This window comes from Quercus lobata, chromosome 8 (assembly GCF_001633185.2).
Source record: "Quercus lobata isolate SW786 chromosome 8, ValleyOak3.0 Primary Assembly, whole genome shotgun sequence".
NCBI classification, from domain to species: domain Eukaryota; kingdom Viridiplantae; phylum Streptophyta; class Magnoliopsida; order Fagales; family Fagaceae; genus Quercus; species Quercus lobata.
In genome coordinates this window covers 1,306,466-1,326,386 of record NC_044911.1, presented here as the reverse complement: position 1 = coordinate 1,326,386, position 19,921 = coordinate 1,306,466, and the positions used below count along the sequence as shown (strand labels likewise).

Here is a 19,921-nt window from a genome sequence, read left to right as displayed (position 1 = left end):
GGTTGTTGTGTTGCTTCTACAAGATACTAACTAAAAATCTTGAGCTTGGGAATTGTTTTTGCTTTGGGTTTAAGAATAGGGTACATTTTATCCTGATGCCTTGCTATCAAAACCTGAAAAACCACAAGCTATCCATAAAAACCAACACAAAGTAAGTTGTAAAAGAAAATAGTGATAAAAGTGACTCCTTGTCAAGAATAACCTAATAATTATTTTATGCTTTTCTTTTTCCAATTAGATGGGACTTGCTAATTTCATCTTTTCCAATTCTTATAATCATGCTAGCATAGAGCTTTTACCATTCCGACACAGAAGCAAGTCTCTATAATCCATCTTTCTTTTGAAAGTAAGGTAAAGTTTCACTGTCACAAAAGTTCATGAATTTTGACACTTTTACAATTTGTTCCATTTTTAGTCAAAGTTTGCCAACAAAAGAAGAAGATCAGTGAAAAGCAAGTTACTAATATATATGGGCAAATTACAACTTATTTATCTTTAGTTTGGCTGAAATTTAAGTTTTCTACTTGTAATTTGAAATCTGACATTTTACCCACTGAAGGTTGGCTCAGTTAGATTTTTGTAACTCATTTCTATTAAAAATAGGACTAAATATGTAATTTTGCCCCACTTTAATGTCTCTCTCCTCCAAAAATACAGGAAAACATAAAAAATACGAGATCAAAAATAATCTAGTTGAATGCTTGTATCATGGGATTTTAAATCACAGGCAACTTAAATTTTGGTCAAACCTCAAGTGGATAAAGTGTCAAATTTTAAATTATAGGTAAGCTATTTAAATTTTAGATAAACCACAAGTGAGTAAGTTGTAACTTGCCCAATATATATTGGCATGGATCTTAGGATGAACAAAATTTTAGACTTGTCAACAGAAATTTATTTTGTTTGCAAATGAGCTAGTTGTGTATAAAGATCTGGAATCTAAATTTGTTTATAATAATGATCAACTTATTGACATATTTTGATCATGGCCTCTCTTTTCAAATATTCATTGATCTCAACCACAAAGGCACAAACTCATGCTCACCACTGTGCCCATTCATGTGTCAAGACATTTGCGAAGTTAATTACCAATCTGTTGTAGCCCTTCGCTTTGAATTAGTTATCAATATGTTGTGATGTTTAATTGAGCAGTAACAATAGTTGTTAATGTATTTCCACACAACTTAGTTGTTAAGAAGAGGAAGAAGAAGAAGAAGAAGAAACCTTATAGAACTCCATTCTGTTTTTTTATTTATTTATAAGTTTTATAATCTATTTGGTATAATTTTGCATTTTTGCATTGTCTGCGTCACAGGTCAATAATCTTTAAATAATAACAAACAGCTAGTGAGAGAAGACCTGCTTGTTAAGTGTTGACCAAAATCTATTTTGTTCTACACATTGTTATCACAATATCAGTCAATCATTTTTTGACTGAATGTTTTCCAGTAGGATATGTTGATTGTATTAGGGAAGGCAGTGTCCAACTAGTCCAAAGTTTCTCTAAGTAAAAAATACATGCAATTGCATCATATTTCTACATACACCACCATTAGTTTCTTGTTTGGTATTTTCTTCCTAATTGACCTATTGTATTTAGTTAATTACGCTATTGATATATCCAGTTGGAGCTTTAAAATGAGTGGCATTGGCAGTATCATCAATACCACATATTGGTGGGATGAATTTTACCAAAAATAAAATTAGCATAAACTGATTTTAAGCATGATTTTGAATAACCTCACTAAAATTACTAACAAGCACAACAACTTGGACGCTCCTTCATTTGACATTACATGAAATTCTGCTTCATATTCGTAAAGAATTTTTTAGAAATTGTAGGCTTTGATTGAAATGCTCGGGCTGTGTGCATGCTTTGTGTTTAATTGTAGGTATATGGGCTTGGTAGTTTCTGTTCAAATTACACATTTTAATTTTTCTTCAGAAGTTATCTAAAGAAAATATTATGCACGCACAAGAATTTAAAGGTTTTTAGCTTTTTCTTGAATTCATAAATGTTATTTGGAATTTGAATAAAATTTTCAGATTTTTAATTAGTGTACGCTTTGTTGTGGATCAAATTTTAAGTCTATATGTTGGGGTGATAATGAATGACAATGATTTTTAGATTTATTGGTATATTAATTTATTTTTCTTTTCCAATCTTTTCTACAACTTATAATGAAGATTTTAAATTCAAGATATCAATTTCTTTTACTTTTCTTTATTCCCTTGTGCATCTTGTCTAATCTAAATCGTTTTAATACCAATTTTTTTTGCTATATAGGAAAATTACCAGCAAGTCAATAGTACAAATTGTTGGCTTGAGTTTACCAAAAAAAGTTGTTAGCTTGAAAAAGAACAAAATATATTGTCAAATGTTTTAACCATGTTTAATGTGAATAAACTATGACAAAATGCAAAAGGCCCTCCAACTTAGGGTCACTTCCAGACATATTCTGGTTGTTTTAATTTAATTTTTCAACCCATAGGATAAGTGAAATTATCATATTGATTATTTTATCTGCTCGATGACTGGAAAAAATGAAAAATATAAGTACAATAACTCGACCAAGTAGAGTTGTAATAATGTGTCTTTATGTTAAAACCATTTTTTTTAAAATTTAAAAAAAAAAAAAAAAAAAAAAAAGGTAAATATAGATTTTTTTTTTCATCTTCTTCCTTTCTCTATCTTAATTCCTTTTTCCTTCTCATGAAACACACAAAAAACTCTTATCTGCCAAGAACCCAATTAGCTTTTATCTATTCAGGAAACTGAGACGTCAATTACCTATATATGCACTAAAACTTTGTTAAGAAATTAATATCATCTTCAACAGTCCGAGCTTCTTCTTGTTCACACATGAAGTCTTCTTAAACAAGAAATAAGTCATATGATAAGAGTCTAAATGATATATCAACATAAAGTGATGAAAAAAAATGGAATTTGATCCTAAGTCTCTAATTAAAACTTTCACGCATAAGGACTTTTTTGTTTTTTATAATTCAATCGTTACAACATGGGAAGGGTGACCTCATTCCTAATAATTCATAAAGAAGAGCCAACAATGTCATTAAAGTAAAAGACTCTTGATCATATTTCTATACATGCCACCATTGGTATTTTATTTTCAGTAGTTTTTCCTAACTGACAATTCAACCCAGTTAATTAAGCTATTAATATCTGCAATAGGAACTTTAAAATCAGTGGAACTAGTAGTGTGTTTGAATGGCATGATTTGGGCATTTGGAAGAGGCTTGAATTAAATGTGAGTTGGATTTAATAAGTTAAAGAATGTGTAAAATTGCAATATTTTTTTTAATATTAATATTTTTTTAAAATGAAAAAAAAAAAGATGGCATGACTACTGACATGGCTCAATTGGAACGTAGCAACAATAAATATTTCACTTCAGCTTATATATATATACTGTATTTGTTCTTCAAAGTGGTTTAAATATGTCATGTATTTTGCTGATAAATTCGCATGTAATAGCTTTTATTTAGCTAAAAGTTCTATTTTTTGGTATTTGCCTAAAAATGATGAAAGAGTAAACTATATGTGAATGTTTTCTTTATTCTTCTAAAGAACAAACAAATTAGCAAACTAAGATAATGTTAATAATTTGACTTGTAGAAGAAACAGATAAACATGTCTTGGTTAATTTGGTATCTAATTGGGTAGTTCAAATGAAAAGAATATTACATGTGCATGTGATTATCACATCTTTAATGAGATGATATTTTATGAGACCACCCTTTCACAACATGTACAATCCATACAGGCACATCAATTACAAAATGGAAAGCTTAACTACCATGCTTGCTTGGTGAGCTTTTGCATTACCTAGCTAGTAGATCATGTAACCAGTTGGATGTGATTAATAGATAATTTACATGGGGCACAAACTTTGAAAAAAAAAAAATCACCTAACAAGATCTTGCTGATTTCACTTAAAATAGAGAGAATCTAATTTTGTTTTTAGAATTTGACAATGTATTGATTGTTTGTTATTTAAAATTTTAACGATATAGCATTGATTACACTTTAAAATATATAATATTTAATATTTAATATGAACATGAAATAAATCCATTTCATATTAATAAACTTATTTGGGTGAAATAAAAGTAATTGGGCTTGGGCATTGGTCTTTATTTAGCTAAACCTAGAAACCTTGCTTCCTTGGCCCAGTAGTGCTAGACACTACATAAATGCAAAAGTTATCTTTGGGCCATGGTTTTTAGAGTCAAAAATCAAAATACCATCTAAGTCCAAGGCAAAGAAATTGTTCAAGGTTAATGGGTCTCACTCATGGATGAGCCTTAAACAATGACAGCCCTTATTAAATAAGTAGTATTAAATGGGTAGTGAGGAATGGGATTTTAGTGAAATTTTGGGCCGACTCTTTGGACCTTGGATCAGCCTATTAGGATCTACAGTGAATCTTATTATTATTATTATTAAATTTTTTTTTAGACCAAACTGAAACTTTCATTCATAAACAATCAAGAAGATACACTGAAAAAACAGAGTACAAGCTACAAAAAAACAGAGCATAACAAAGAAAGGAAAAGGCAACAACTTAGACCACGAACAAAGGCAAACTTTAAACTGTTCCTTCAGCTCTCGCCATGTCTTCAATTCAACCAGGTATAGTTGAAATCCAGACCTGTTCCTCAGCAGATTGTTTTGCAAGCTATGCAAGTTCGTGGGCTATTTTGTTGCCCTCCCTACTGATATGTCTGATTCTTGCCTCTTGGAAGCTAGGAATATATTGTAGACAGCTTTTCACAATGTGGCCAATCAAACTTCTCACTTCCTTAGCCTCAATAGCTTGAATTGTCTGCAACGAGTTCCCTTCAAAAATGGTCCTCTCCAAGCCCATGTTTTTTGCCAAAATCATTCCTTGTTCCATAGCAATAGCTTCTGTTTCCTCCACAACTATTTGACCCAATAGAGGAAGACATTTTGCTGCTACCACCCTTCTTTCCCAATTCCTAATTACAACACCCACTCCAGAATGGCCATCAATAGAGGGAACAGCCTCATCCACATTTATTTTGAAGAAACCACAGGTGGTGGAGTCCATACTTTCTCATTTCTCTGAGGACTGTTTATATCCCAGCTCCTTGTTCCCTTAAACTCCTTTATCAATTGGATTGTTGTCTCCCAAATGTGATCCTCAGAAACACCATTTCCCTCATGAACTATAAGGTTTCTATTATACCAAATCATCCAGGCAACTCCAAAAAAGATCTCCATATCCCTCTGTGTTCCCTTTTCTAGCAAATATAAGGCCAAATCCACTATCTCCTTGTTGGTTTCATTCAAACAAATTGGGCATTCATCCCATTTGCTCCACAATCTTTTAGCAGCTTCACAATAGATAATTGCATGTTCAGTTGACTCAGATTCCCCACAACAAACAGGGCAGGTATGATCCATTTGAATTCCCCTATTACTCATATTCAACATAGATGGGATGGCCTTCATGCAAAGTCTCTAGGCAAAAACTCTCACTTTGGCCGGAATTTTTAAGTGCCACATCTTTTTCCAAAGTGGGGCACATACATCTCCCACTAAGGATTCACCTCTTTCATGCTTTTCTACAAATTCCTTAGCCAAAAAATATGCACTTTTCACCGTGAAGATTCCTTTTTTATTTCCCACCCATATTAATTGGTCCTCCTGTGGGTAGTGAGGGATTGGGATGCTTAGAATTTTCTCCACTTCAAAACCAAGAAAGACTCTATCAAGAATGTCCTTTCTCCATCTTCTAGTGTCATGATCAATTAAGGCCGATACCATGGGGAAGTCTCCAAAATCTTTCCTTGGGGAAATGACTTTATAAGTTGTTGGGGTTGGTAACCATCTATCATCCCATATATGGATTGTCTTCCCATTTCCCACTCTCCATCTTGTTCCTTGCTGAAGAATCTCTATGCTCTTGTGAATGCTTCTCCAAGCATAAGATGGGTTGCTGCTTATGCTTGCATTTAAAACATCCGCATTGGGAAAATACCTTGCTTTGTACATGCGCGCCATAAGCAATGTGGGATTTTCCAACATCCTCCATCCCTGCTTTGCCAACGTAGCCAAATTAAAAGCATAAAGATCACGGAACCCCATTCCCCCTTCTAACTTTGATTTGCACATTTTGGACCAGCTAACCCACGCCATTTTTTATTCTTGATTCTTCTGCCCCCACCAAAAATTCCGCATCATCCCCTCAATGTCTTCACAAAGACCTTTGGGAAGTAGAAAACACCCCATTGTGTATGTGGGGACAGCCTGAGCAACTGCTTTTATAAGGATTTCTCTTCCTCTAATCGATAACAATTTCTCTTTCCAACCAGTCATCTTTCCCCACTCTCTCCCTGACTTCATTGAATATTTGTTTCTTTGATCTTCCAATCATCGAAGGTAGGCCCAAGTATTTTCCTGGCTGTACATTCTGCATTGATCCCATCACATTCTTCACCCTTTCTCTTGTTTCTTCCTTAGTATTTTTACTAAAAAAGACCGATGACTTTTCTGTGTTTACTTTTTGGCCTGCTGCTTCCTCGTATTTATGCAGAATTGTGCATAGCTCTCTGCTTTCTTGCTCCAATGCCTTGCAATAGATCACACTATCATCGGCAAATAAGAGATGGGTAATTGTTGGGCTGCCCCTACATATAGAGATGCCTGAAATCTGCCTTCTCTTTTTTGCCTCCACAATCAAAGCCGTTATCCCTTTTGTACATAAAAGAAACATGTAGGGAGATAAGGGATCACCCTGGCGTAGCCCCCTTGTAGGGGTAATACAACCATGGGCCTCACCATTTATGAGAACAGAATAGGAAACAGAGTTCATACAGCTCATAATCAAATTAATCCATTTACTATCAAAGCCCATTTTTGACATAATTTTTTCAAGAAAACACCATTCTACTCTGTCATAGGCTTTACTCATATCTAATTTAATTGCCATATACCCCTCTTTCCCATCTTTTATTTTCTTTAGATAATGCATTATTTCAAAAGCAACCAGGACATTGTCAGTAATGAGTCTACCTGGAACAAAAGCACTTTGGCTTTCGGAAATGATGGAGGGGAGAAATGGTTTCAGCCTATTTGCAAGAATCTTTGACACAATTTTATATGAAACATTACAAAGGCTTATTGGTCGGAATTCACTTATCTTTGTTGGATTATTTATTTTAGGGATGAGAGCTATATTTGTCTTGTTTAGCTCAGCTATAGGGGCATTGAAATTAAGAATATTAAGGATAGTTTTTATCACATCATCCCCAGTGGTATCCCAATACTTTTGATAAAAGATAGCAGACATACCGTTCGGACCCGGTGCTTTTGTTGGGTGCATTTGTCGGATAGCTTGAATAATCTCCTCCTTTTGGAAGTCTTTTGTTAAGTCTTCATTCATCTCCCTGGTAACCCTTCTCGGTATCAAATCTGCTACTTCCATCGCTCTAGTTGGGAATGAAGTAGAGTACAGCTTTTTGAAGTAACTCACAGCAATGTTTGCTATGTCTATTTTCTCTTCGCATCAATTCCCTTCTCCATCCAGCAAGCCCCGGATTTCATTCTTCTTCCTTCTCTGAGATGCTTTGTAGTGAAAATATTTTGTGTTTCTGTCACCAAGGGTCAGCCATTGGATTCTGGATCTTTGATTCCACTTGACTTCTTCATCATCTAACATTTCATTTATTTCCTTCCTTATTGCATTAATTTCTTCTCCCCTACTTCCATCCCTGTCAGCTTGGATTAGAACTTGTAGTTGCTTTCTCTTCTCCTTTATCATTCTAGCATCATGCCTAAAGTCTGAATTATTCCATCTTGTTAAGCCCTCAACACACACTCTCAGACCCTCGGCAAAATCACTGGTCGTTTGAAACCCTGAATGAAACTTCCAAGCATCTTGAATTATCTCCTTGCATTTATCGTGTCTAACCCATGCTGCCTCAAAATGGAATCTCCTCTTTCCCCTTCCTTGGATATTTCTTTTGTTAGTTAGAACCAGAGCACAGTGATCTGAAGTTGAATCCACCACATGGAGGACCCTAGTATCTTTGGAATGATCTTTCCAATCTATTGTAGCCAGCACCCTATCAAGTCTTAATCGAATTCTTTCCCCAGCTGACCTTTGGTTACACCAAGTGAACTCTGGGCCCTCATATCCAAGGTCTATAAAGCCACAACCATTTACTACTCTTCTAAAGCCTTCCATCTGCTGTTGGGGTCTTTCTGGACCTCCCCATTTCTCAGAATTTGATAATATTTCATTAAAATCCTCCAAACAAACCCATGGTATCTGAAATTGAGCATTTAGAAAATGTAGTAACTCCCAAGACTCCTTCCTCCGATTTGTATCCGGGTTGCCATAGAATCCCGTGATTCTCCATTTGAAACCAGATGTAGGATCAGTCACTACTGCATCTATATGATACCTAGTATAGCTTTTAAGCTCCACAGATAGATCCCTTTCCCATAACATGGCTATTCCACCACTTCTTCCCTTGCTAGGAACAATTACTCCATTTAATAAGCCTGTCTTCACCATTATTCTCCTTATCCTACTTATTCCAGCTTTCGTCTCCATTAAGAATACCAATTTGGGGCACCATCGTTGCACCATATCGCGCAATGCTCGAACTGACCGGGGGTTCCCCAACCCCCGACAGTTCCAGCTTAAGGTATTCATGGCTCCCGGCGGTGCTGCTCTGCAGACACCGCCGATAGCTCAAATGGGGTTGTGTTACTACCACAAAACTTTTTCTGCCTTCCTGCATCAACCATTTCCTCATCTACCCAAAGAGTTCTCTTTACACCCACTATATTACTAGCTACATCCCTTCCCATTTCATTTTCTTTGTTTTGACCACGGGCTAGCTTCTTCAGTTTACCCTTCTTTTTCTGTGTTTTATTTTCCACATCATTATTTTCCTTCTCTACACTAAGCCCAACATCCATTTTAACTGGGCTAGTGACTTCCTGAAACTCCATATTTTTTGCTTCTTCCCGACCCATGTGGGTTATCCCACTTACCCCACTTTCACATCCTACTGTTGACAACGAGGTTTGGGCCGGCCCCATATTTTGGTTTTTTTCTTTTCCCTCTTGACCGTGGATATTTTCCTTTTTTTTCCTTACTTCTATCTCATCATGTCTACTATTTTGAACTTGAAATTGAAATTGACATACCTCTTGCGTGGCGTGCTCACCTTCCTCTGACGTCATTGAAACAAGACTTCCTTTTTTTGCATTTCCAAGATTGTCCCCGGATTGTGCACCGCCGAGGGAATGGGAGTAGCCATCGTCTTCCGCCCCAAACTGCATCCTTTCTTGCATTGTCGTGTCATCAGCTTGTTGGTTTAGAGGACTCCTTCTTTGTTCTTCTTTTGTCAATCTAGCTTTTCCTCCACCTTGAGCCCTCAACCATTCACCATATTGCAGAGCTTGATTTTGTTGGCCACTTTTCTTGCAATGTCGCTCATCATGCCCCATTACTCCACATCTGAAGTAGAAAACCGGCAACCTTTCATACCGAAATTGGATGCAAAAACTCTCCCCCTCTGGGCTAGCAACCTTTCCACATCTTCTTAAGGGTTTTTCCAGTGGAAGATTCACCTTTACCCTCATGAACTTTGCTTGCTCTAACATCCATGATCTTGTATCCATTGTCATAAATTCCCCAAATTGCTGCCTATCTCCTTTCCTATCTTATCTGTCATCATATCAAAGGGCAAACCCCAAATTTGTACCCAAAAAGGAGAGTGGGTAAAAGAAATGTTACTTGCCGTCATTTTCCTCTCCCATATTTTGAGCAATAGAAGATTATTTTCAAAGTTCCATGGTCCATTTGTTTCAACCCACCTTAGCTGATATTCATTGGCAAACTTGAATTGAAGGATATCACTTCCAACTTCCACAATCTTCAAATCCTGGCCAATTTTCCAAGCAGTCCTTAAAGTATTCTTAAGAGCACGCAGGTTTTGCTTTCTGTCTGTCAAGAGCTTTCCCATCAGACTTTGAGAACACTCCTCTATTACCTGTGCTCTGCCTTCTTCCGAAACTGAGATCTGCAACTCTTCTTCTTCCGTTAGCTGCATGTTCTTCAAGACATCTATCAGCTCTTTCTCCATGATTCTGATCCTTACCGTGAAATTTGGAGCCTTTTAAAGAATTTAGGCCACCTAATCAGAACTAAGAGCTCCGAATTAGGGCCTATCAAGGAAAGGGAAAGAATACTCGAGAAAAGTAAAGAACACTCGAGAGAGGAAACACTCCTACGTGGGAGAGGGAATAATAGAACAACCCCGTAATCGTGAATCTTATTATTATAGCTGTTGTGCATGGGCATGGCAAATTCGTTGTATTCCTAGCTAGAATTGTCTTTTTCGTTACGGCTTTGAAAATTTGTTGTGTCCTTAATAATAATAGCATTCTAGTGGGAGATAGTCCAAGATTGTGCAGTGATAATGTTTGCCCTAGATAGTCCAAGATTGTGCAGTGATAATGTTTGCCCTCTATGCAATTCTTATCCCAAAAAAAAAAAATTTATAAAGACACTTTTCTATAAATTGTGAAAAACGAAACTATATTTCTCTCTGTTCTTTTTTCAAGGAAAAAAAAAATACAAAATACATGCCATATGCAATGTTTATAGCGATAAAAAAAAAAAAAAGTTAGTCCACCTCTAAAAAAAAAAAATCTCCACATGTTTAAAATTACTATTAAACTCTATGGATTTCGTAAATGAAGATTAACTGACCTTGTTTGGGTCGATTTCTATTTTTAGGTTCTATTTTGTTTCTGAACTTTAAGTTTGTCTTTGAGTTGATTCTCCAAAAAAAACTAAAAAATGGTCTCCGAGTTTAGGGTTTAACATAAAAGACAATTTTTTTATTTATAGGTAAAAATTTATCAAGAAGATATCATACCAATGACTGTTAATATACAGTCCATAAATTGTGTTAGTAACAATCTTAAACTGTTTGGGCACAGTCGCACAGAGTATATGGACTTCTCCAAAAAAAAAAAAAAACAATTTACTTTGCACAAACTCCATGTATAGATGTCTCTACGAAATGAAAGATTGCCGCAATTTGGATAAAGAAAATTATTTAAAGGTAGAATCAAGGCCATACTTCTAGCTCACATGAATACATTCAATTGAAATAACATTGACAATGAGCAATATTTATATATTAAAATTTGATAGCACAATGAGTTGTGAGGATTTGAATTGTTATTCTCCTAATAAAGGGGAACATATATCATATATGCCATTGGGCTATAGGACTTTTGACAATGATCAAATTATTTTTATTTTGTAATTTTTTAAATTTTTTATTATTATTATTATAAATTCAATAGTTACCATTGGAGATAAGATAAGTGATTTGAATCATGGAAATCTATGTTGAAAGTACCAAAAATTGCAGTTGAGTTACAAGATTTTTAGCGTACTTTTTAAAATACTATTCTTTGTAGCATACTTTGATGGAGTTATGGAAAAACAAGGGAGAAGAATAGAAAATAAATAAAATGTTTGTCAATTCCCGGAAGTTTTGCAAATAGTTGCAATAGTTTGATAGTTTGCACAAACAAACAACAAAGTATAAATAAATAGTAAAAGATAGGGAACCAAAATAAATAGAAAAGAAGCATAATGGAACAGACTGTTTGGATAGGTTATTGCAAAAATGTGTGTTTTCAATAAAATGTGTTGCAAAAACATTAGTTGTGTATAAAATTGACATTTCAAGAAAAGCAACTTCTTCCTTCAGTTTTAAAACCCAAGTTTTGAGCATTTATAAAAACACAATTTCTTAACAAAATCCCAGCCACACACATGTTTTTTGCCTAGCTCAAATGCCCAATCAACACAGACTTTTCAATATCGTGTTAGTATATATGTCAGCCAGTCCAGTCCAGTCCAGTCCAGTGGGTTTGGCCTAGTATATTATTTGAATTTCACACATGCTATACCTATATAAGGCCCTCTATTGTATAGTGTTACACATACAGATTTTACATCACTATACAAATTATTCAATTTCTCTCTCTCTTACTTTGCATTCTTAATAATCATTAGTTGTGGAAAAGGAACTTGATAAGATTCACATTAACTATTGCCATTTGATTTAAAAGTTCAATTTTTTTTTATAGGAAAAAAGTGTGATTTGAAGATCAATTGATGTAATAGGATCCAATCATGTTCAATTTTTAATGATTGAAGTACTCCAATCATGATAAAATTATAAAATTTTAAATTAAAAAACTTTGTCAATACTCAAAGACTTTGAAAATTTCCATTAGAATCCTCCCTTTTAATGCTTTGTTTAGCATATCAGGTTCACGATCTGACTGCTTACCTAAATCCTAGTTTCCCTCACCCAATAGGAAAGATCTGACTTTTCTCTTCATCCAAAAGCTCTATTGGCATTGTGGGGGGTTTTTTTTCTTTTTTTTTTTTGGTTGAGAGTATTAAGTATTTTAACACACACACAGGAAAAGGGGAAAATGTCTTAAAGAAACTGACAATGGTGTATATTCAAAAGGGCCTAACTCTTAGATACACAGAACAAATTTTAAACATCTTTAACTCATAGTGAAGATTCAATAAAATAATTAAGATACCTTAATCAAGAAGTTAGTTGAAGAGGTAAGATTGTTAAAGTATTTAGTTACTCCATAATTAATTTAGGCCAATTATGAACCCGGAACATGATTATGAGTTAATTGGGATTTTTTTTAAAAAAGTTCTAAATTATTTTGGCTACCCATTCTTGATTTATACCACGTATATTAATCTTGAGAAGCATTGATTGATTAATTTATATTAAAGAAAATAGATTGATTAGGTTATTAGGCAATTGAGTTTGAACTATAAAACTACAAGAATAATAAACTTGCAAAAAAAAGGGAGTTAGTGGGCAACATTATGTGCTGGTAGTACCTATAGGTGATGTATCTATGGGGTATAGTCGGCTGTGATAACACACATAAGCCATCCTTTTCGTTTTTTCAAAAAAAAAAAAAATCATATTCTAATGTTCAATATATTCAAAAAGTTCTTGCTACTATTGATGATGACTAGTGGTTTTGAATCATTTTGTTGTATTTGTTGTTGTTCATTATGTTGAGGTGGATTGCAGGCTTGGGTCTTCTTTCTAAGCTTATTGGGTATAACACCTTTGGCTAAGTGTTTAGGATATGCTACAGACTAAGGAATTTTCAGCCTTTTTTTTTTTTTTTTCATCTCTCTCCAAGGAATGTGAATAATTAAGTGGCTAATGTGTTGGTTTCAACTCTGATTTAGGCAACTGGCTTTTTACACTGGACCTACAGGAAAAGTTTTTGTTGTAGGTCAATTATTGATTTTGAACTATATTTTTGTGTCATTTCCCTTTCAATGAATAAAAAAAAAAATATCCTTTTAAAAAAAAATCAATTTTCGTTTTGTTACAAAGCGTAATTTTGTTAATATGCGTGGCCAAAAATTCTTGTTCCATAATTGCAGTAGAAATATTGGAAAAGTAATCAAAAGTACAACCACTTTATAAATAAGTTGGTAGGCTATCGATCTTCTAGTTTTTATTAACCATTTGGTGTGATTCAAAAAAATAAACTGACAACGGATAAAAGATCTATATGTGCTTTGGATCCACTACCATTCCAATTTTAAAGAAAAAAAACTAATATGAAATATATTGATAAAGAAAAGGGAAAAGCCTACGTGTGTATATTCAAAGCAATGAAATACCTTAAAATATAAATAAAAGAGCAATATTATTTTAAGTTCTTAACTTCCTATTTTTTTTATTTGTCCTTAATGTATCCTAATTAGGAAAATATCTTTTTTCTTTACTAATGGATTTTATCTACATAAAACACAAAAGAATGTACAAGACAATATTTAACAAAAAAAAATTAGGTAAAATATAAATTTTTTAGAGTTTGGCAGCTTTGGCTACACATCATGGACTAACCAACCATTTTTTTTTTTTCTTTTGTTGGTGATCTATTTGGATAAATTGAATTTTTCGGGTTCAAATATGTCCTTAGGACCACAATTTAAAAATATATGTATAAGAGCATCCACAACAGTGGAGCTAAATTTTTAGCAATTTAGCTCTACCAAAAGTTATTTTATTTATTTTACCTACACACATACTGCAGCAGTGGATCTATTTTAACTTTCAGCATAATAAAATAATATAAACATCACAATAAAATATTATAACTACTACAATAAAATAATATATTCCACTACCAAAAAAATATTACACCACCAACCTCAACCACCTCTACCATCAACCACAGGCACAACCACCACCAACACCACCACCACCACCACTACTGGCAGTCCACAGCAAAAAAAAAAAAAAAAAAAAAACCACAACGAGCACAAGCCCACTTGCCCACAACAGATCGAAAAACATAAACACAAACCCACATCGGCGTTGAGCCTCGCAGAGAGAGGGTGGAGCTCAGAGGTTCGGCCTTTGAGGTGGAGAACGCAAAGAGTGGTCGGCACTGGGCTGGACTTCGGTCGGCGCTGGGCAGTGAGGAGTGGTCGGCGCTGGGTTGGGCTTCGATCGGCGATCGGCGCTGGGCAGCGAGGAGTGGTCAGTGCCGGGCTGGGCTTCGATCAGCGATCGGTGCTGAGGAGTGGTCAACGTTGGGCTGGGCCTCGATCGGCGATCGGCACTGGGTAGCGAGGAGTGGTCGGCGTTGGGATGGACTTCGATCGACGATTGGCGCTGGGCTTTGGAGCAACGGACTGAGTAGAGAGGTCGGTTTGATTAAAATGGAGGACTGGAAGAGGGAGAAAGAGGAAGAAAGAAGAGACACCGGAGAGAGAGAGAGAGAAAAAGAAAAAGGAAAAAATATTTTTTTAATAAAAGAGGAGAGAGGAATTTAATTAAATAATATTTTTTCTTTTAGATGTTATGAACAGTGCACATCTATTTATAGATGTGCACTGTAGCAATGGAGCTAAATTTTTTAGATTTAGCTCCACTGCTGCAGCAAGGTTTTTGGGTTTGAAGAGCTAAATTTTAGCATTATAGCATTATAACTACACTGCTGCAAATGCTCTAACAGGGGTTGTTTGAGCACGTTGGATTCACATTTTAATGAAAAACATAGTCCATAAGATGAACACACAAGATATTGTTATTGGGCTGAAAAATTATCTTATGCGCCTATCTAATGGAGCACATTTCTCACAAACATGTGAGGCCTATACACTTGTAAGAAATGTGACGGGTGCACAAGATACTGTCTCCATTGGGCTAACGAGACACCAAATAAAAGAAGTTTTAATATGGGCCAGCCCGGCCCAATGTCCCATCCATGATCCTCCTTTTAAATTCTTCAGTCAAATAGCCCATAACATCAAATTCTCCTCTCTCTCTCTCTCTCTCTGTGAAATTTGAAAAAAAAAATCATGGCGGAGAACGAACGGCGAGAAGATGATAGAAAAGGTAATTCGGAGTAGCTTCGAACGAAAATTCCTTCTCCGTGACGCTCACTTTGATTCAGCCTTTCTTTTCCAACTTTCTTCAGAGAAATTTTATCTGCCATTAGAAACGACGTCGTTAAGGTCGGTTTGAGCCGAGTACGTCATCGAAAGTGAGCAATTTTCATAGTTTCCCGAGAAAAATGTATGAAATAGAAAATTAATTTAACTTTGGAAGAGAAGAGATTTTGGAAATATAAGAACAAAATTGTTAATTTGTGAATTAGGCTCAGTTGAATGGTGGTGAAATTTTTTTCTCAGATTAAAATTGATTTAACCAAAAATAGATCACTGGAAGTATTTTTTATTATTTAATTTTATACTAAATAGTTGTTTCTCTAATTGGTTGCTTGTATGGAAAAGAAAAGGAATTTAAATTTGGAAGAGAAGAAAGTTTGGAATAAAAAAAAAAATATATTCATAAAGAAAAGATGTGATATGTACATTTCAGTATAGGAAGGAATTTAGCATTTTTGTCTGTGAATTTAGCATTTGATATAAACATTTTAGTACCATGTGTTCTTTATTGTATTCTTTTAAATTTCATTCTTACACATGGATTTTGCTACAATTTATTTGCAATATCGTGGCTGCCCAAGTACTTATTAAAAAAAAAAAAAAAAAATTGATGCCTAGCAAGTTAGAATTATTAGTTGTAAGTTTAAAAACATGAATGGCTCAGATTTTTTTGACAGCTTTCTTGATGTTGTTGATATTCTGGGTTCCTCTGCTTAATCTAATGGACTGAGTAACTTGATACCTTTTTATATAGCTTAGTACACTTTTAAATGCTACATATGCTTGGCTTAGTGACTTACTGAGCTTTAAAACGCGGCCTTGCTTTATATGGTGTATATCCAATATTTTCCTTGTCATAATTTGTGGGAGAATTTCTTTTAGCTTGGATTTTTCAATTAATTAATTTATAGTGTGATATATGGTATGAACATAGGAATGGAGTCAGACTGAAGAGAGCTCAGATGACAATGAAGGTCCCGAGATTTCGAAATGGGAATCAATAATTTGGCTTTTGATTATGACTGCTTGGATCTCAATCCTATCTGAATATTTAGTTCATGCAATAGAGGTAATATATTCTTGTTAGTGTTTCTTTCTCCTAGAAAATTTATGATTATGTACTTTTGAAGGCTAAATCAATTCTTAAAGGATATATATATAATTTCCTTTTTCGCTCTTTACATATAGGAGCCATTGCAATTGGAAACTCTAATGACACAACACTTTGTTTGGCCATGTTTTGATGTTTATATCAAATGCTGGTTTGGTATATGGTTACTTTTCTATCATGTTTTGGGGCATTGACTGATATAAGTGACAGAGGGCTGATATTCCGTGGATTGTATGGTGGTTATTTGGTAGAGCAAAAATTGGCAAGGAACTTTTTCCCCCAAAAAACAGGGCAGCTGTGGTTGAACTCTAATTCTGGAAATAAGTCGGGGGCCCTTTTACCAAGTCTACTAGATAGAAGATAATTGAGGGCCAACTATCGTTGTGTTGTGAAAGTATGTGGGGTTTTAGGATTTTGATGTATAAGTAGAATGGATTCATTTTGGGTTGTAAAAATGGAAAAGTGAGAAGTTTGTTGCTGTTTGGGGGCTGTGTGAAGAGTACTTGAACAGTAATGCAGACCAAAGAAGAGAAGAGAGAGAAGAACATTCTAGGAACACATCTTCAATAATGCAAATCACCGATAATTCTGTTGATTAAGTTTGAGTTCTGTAAATACAATGAAGCATATATATATATATATATATATATATATATATATTATATTTGATAAGTAAATTGAATTTTTTTTTATATAGACTGATTGAATCTTATTTAACCTAGTTGGACCTGACTCCTAATATTGATTTCTAAACTAAAGCCTAATCCCACTAAAACAGTCCTAATACTATTACAAACTCTAGAATAATCTAGACCAAATAGGATTAAGAAAATAACCCTAAAGTAAAATTATGTGCAGGAATCTTTGAAATTCGAGAGTTTCTATAAGAAACGTTACCTTTTTACTATCATAATAGATGAAAGTTCTAATGGTAATCTTCTAGTAATTTTATATTTTTTTCTCTACTGGTCTTTGACTCGTGAATTTTTTGATTGGTTGATTGTTTTGCAGGGAGCATCTATTGCATGGAATTTGCCACTCGAATTTGTTAGTGTTGTTTTGCCATGAAAGACAAGCTTGTAAGCTTTCTAACATTCTCTTCTAACAATTTCTTTTTAGAATGAGTTTTAAGAATTGAGTTTCTTCACAGGACAATTCATAAGGAGTGGCAATAGGATCATCAACTCAGATTTCTATGTTTGGGGTAAGCATTAATCAGATGGGTTCCTTGTAAACCTATTTTATGTTTTTACATCTAAAAAATAAGAGTTTGTTTGACCTTAGTTTAATTTCTTGTTTATACTGTTTAATTTGAGTTGCATTTGAACCTATATTTGAATCACAGAAATGGATATAACTATTTCAGCCTTCAAAAATATCCTCTAACTTCTATGTTATTGACAAGTCATTAAGTGTTTTGTGCATCCTCATGTTAAATAAATGTATTCATTTTTAGTAACTGAATAACTGACAAATTTTGAGGAACAAAAAAGTGATATGTTTCTTCAGCTGCTTTGAAGTTCTTTTAAAATATTAAATATCTCTTTCATCGTTAAAACTATATTAGTAAATGGAGTTTGGTCATCCCCTCCCGTCATGTTTCCTCCAAGACAAAGGTATATACAACAGAAGTCCCAATCTCAATCAACGCCTGTCATCTTCAAGAATACAGGAATAGTCCCTTTTGCAGCCTTAGTTTTGCACCTCATTGGCTCTCTCAACATATGGAATTATGGATAAAATTCTTAGCTGGAAAAGAGAGCTGTTGAGGATCACACTTACTATCATGAGTAATTTCTTCTTTTGGAGCAGCTCCACCTTTTTATGGCAGGAATCTTGTACACTTTGAAATATATGCTTCTATTAAGACCTATTTACATGAATTTGTTTCGTGTGATATTTATTCTGTGATGTGATGTGATGTTTATTGCAGCTTGAACAAGAAACCCTTGAGACAAATCCACACTGTTTCAAAACAAGAAAATGAAAGACATTATTATTCTCTGTTTGTTTAGCTTCAGAAAAGCTTATATATAATTATTCACATTTTATCATGCTGGGAGCAGGATTAGGTTCTCATCTGCATTGTTTTTCATGTTTGCATCTTGTCATTAAAATCATCCCTGTACAATCCATTTTTGTGCTTGGAGGCTCATTCATATATGAGATACTGTGCTTTGATGATTGTTCTGTTTAGTATTACTGTGTTGATGATTTTCATTTTGGCATCAATATCCACTAAAATCATCTTTATATTGCTGCAGATTCCTTTTTCTGTGCTCATTGGTTGGATTCCGGGGCAACCTATGGACTTAAACTTTCAGCTTTTTGAGACAGCAATGCTTTTTATGACTGTATTAATAGTAGCCTTCATGCTGCAGTAGTAGCATTTTATGACTGTATTAGAAAGTTTTACTTGAAATACATTGGCAGCTTAGTAGCTGTTTGTTGCGAGGTATTAGTATGCGACTTGAGTTCCCGTTTCTTTACATTTTAGATGCTTAATGACATTGTTGATATGATGTACTTTTTCTTAAAAATGTTAGCTTTTATTGAAGTCAAAGTTGTATCACATCTAGCTTAGTAGTCTGTTATGGAGAAGTTGTATTATACTTCCAGATTTTAATGACGCCTCTCCCTTATTGATAAGTAATAAGTAAAAAAAGCTAGTTGTAAACCCGGTAAAATTTATAGTTTAAATAGTGCATGTATTATTTAAAAGTATTTTCTATTTTTATAAGTTTTATGTGATATAAAATATTTAAATTATATAATTATAATATTGTTTTATATAAATGGAAAAAAAAATGTTTTAAAAGGATTTTTAATAAAAAATAAAAAAAAAAAAAAAAAAACTAACGTGAACACATCCAAGAAATATTAAAAAAAAAAAAAATTTGTACATCCCATTCCATGGACACATGTTACACTAAGTTTTTTTTTTTTGAGAATAGTTACACTAAGTTTAAATTATTATATATGTTTTAAATTGTAGCTCCCACCCCCCCCCCCCAATATATATATAATGTCTATATTATTATTAAAACTTGAATTTTAAGGTCATCTTTTGAATATTATCTTCTTCTTCTTCTTCTTCTTTTTTTTCCCCTTTTTAGGGCCCATATTTCTAATTTCTAATGCCTATTTTGTTTGTATTTTTAGCCCAAAATTAAAGACTATGGCTCAAATAGAATAAAAATTCATAAATTTTAACCCAAAAATTAAGAAAAAATAAAAATTTGAGGTAACTTACAAA

The 19,921-nt window shown here is 34.0% G+C and overlaps 2 protein-coding genes and 1 long non-coding RNA gene across 7 annotated transcripts; 1 reads left to right on the top strand and 2 right to left on the bottom strand.

Annotated features, from left to right (window-relative positions):
- Positions 1-7,553: 7,553 nt before the first annotated feature.
- LOC115955445 lies at positions 7,554-8,708 on the bottom strand. Its single transcript, XM_031073566.1, has one exon. The coding sequence runs from the start codon at positions 8,706-8,708 to the stop codon at positions 7,554-7,556; it is 1,155 nt and encodes a 384-aa protein (XP_030929426.1).
- A 979-nt stretch (positions 8,709-9,687) lies between these two features.
- LOC115955443 lies at positions 9,688-10,149 on the bottom strand. The gene has a single exon (XM_031073564.1). It carries the CDS (start codon positions 10,147-10,149, stop codon positions 9,688-9,690), a length of 462 nt encoding a protein of 153 aa, XP_030929424.1.
- A 5,290-nt stretch (positions 10,150-15,439) lies between these two features.
- LOC115955256 lies at positions 15,440-19,237 on the top strand. Of its 5 annotated transcripts, none has more exons than XR_004084079.1 (5): positions 15,440-15,620; positions 16,489-16,623; positions 17,677-17,744; positions 17,816-17,869; positions 18,930-19,237. It is a non-coding gene; the product is annotated as an uncharacterized LOC115955256 (long non-coding RNA). The 5 variants fall into 5 exon arrangements; XR_004084080.1 differs by having other exon boundaries at positions 15,440-15,635; XR_004084076.1 differs by having other exon boundaries at positions 15,440-15,649.
- The last annotated feature ends 684 nt before the right edge of the window (positions 19,238-19,921 follow it).

What these genes read in the sequence shown, in the direction of transcription:
- LOC115955445 (XM_031073566.1), bottom strand. Translation starts at nt 8,708, where the DNA reads ATGAATACCTTAAGCTGGAACTGTCGGGGGTTGGGGAACCCCCGGTCA.
- LOC115955443 (XM_031073564.1), bottom strand. Translation starts at nt 10,149, where the DNA reads ATGGAGAAAGAGCTGATAGATGTCTTGAAGAACATGCAGCTAACGGAA.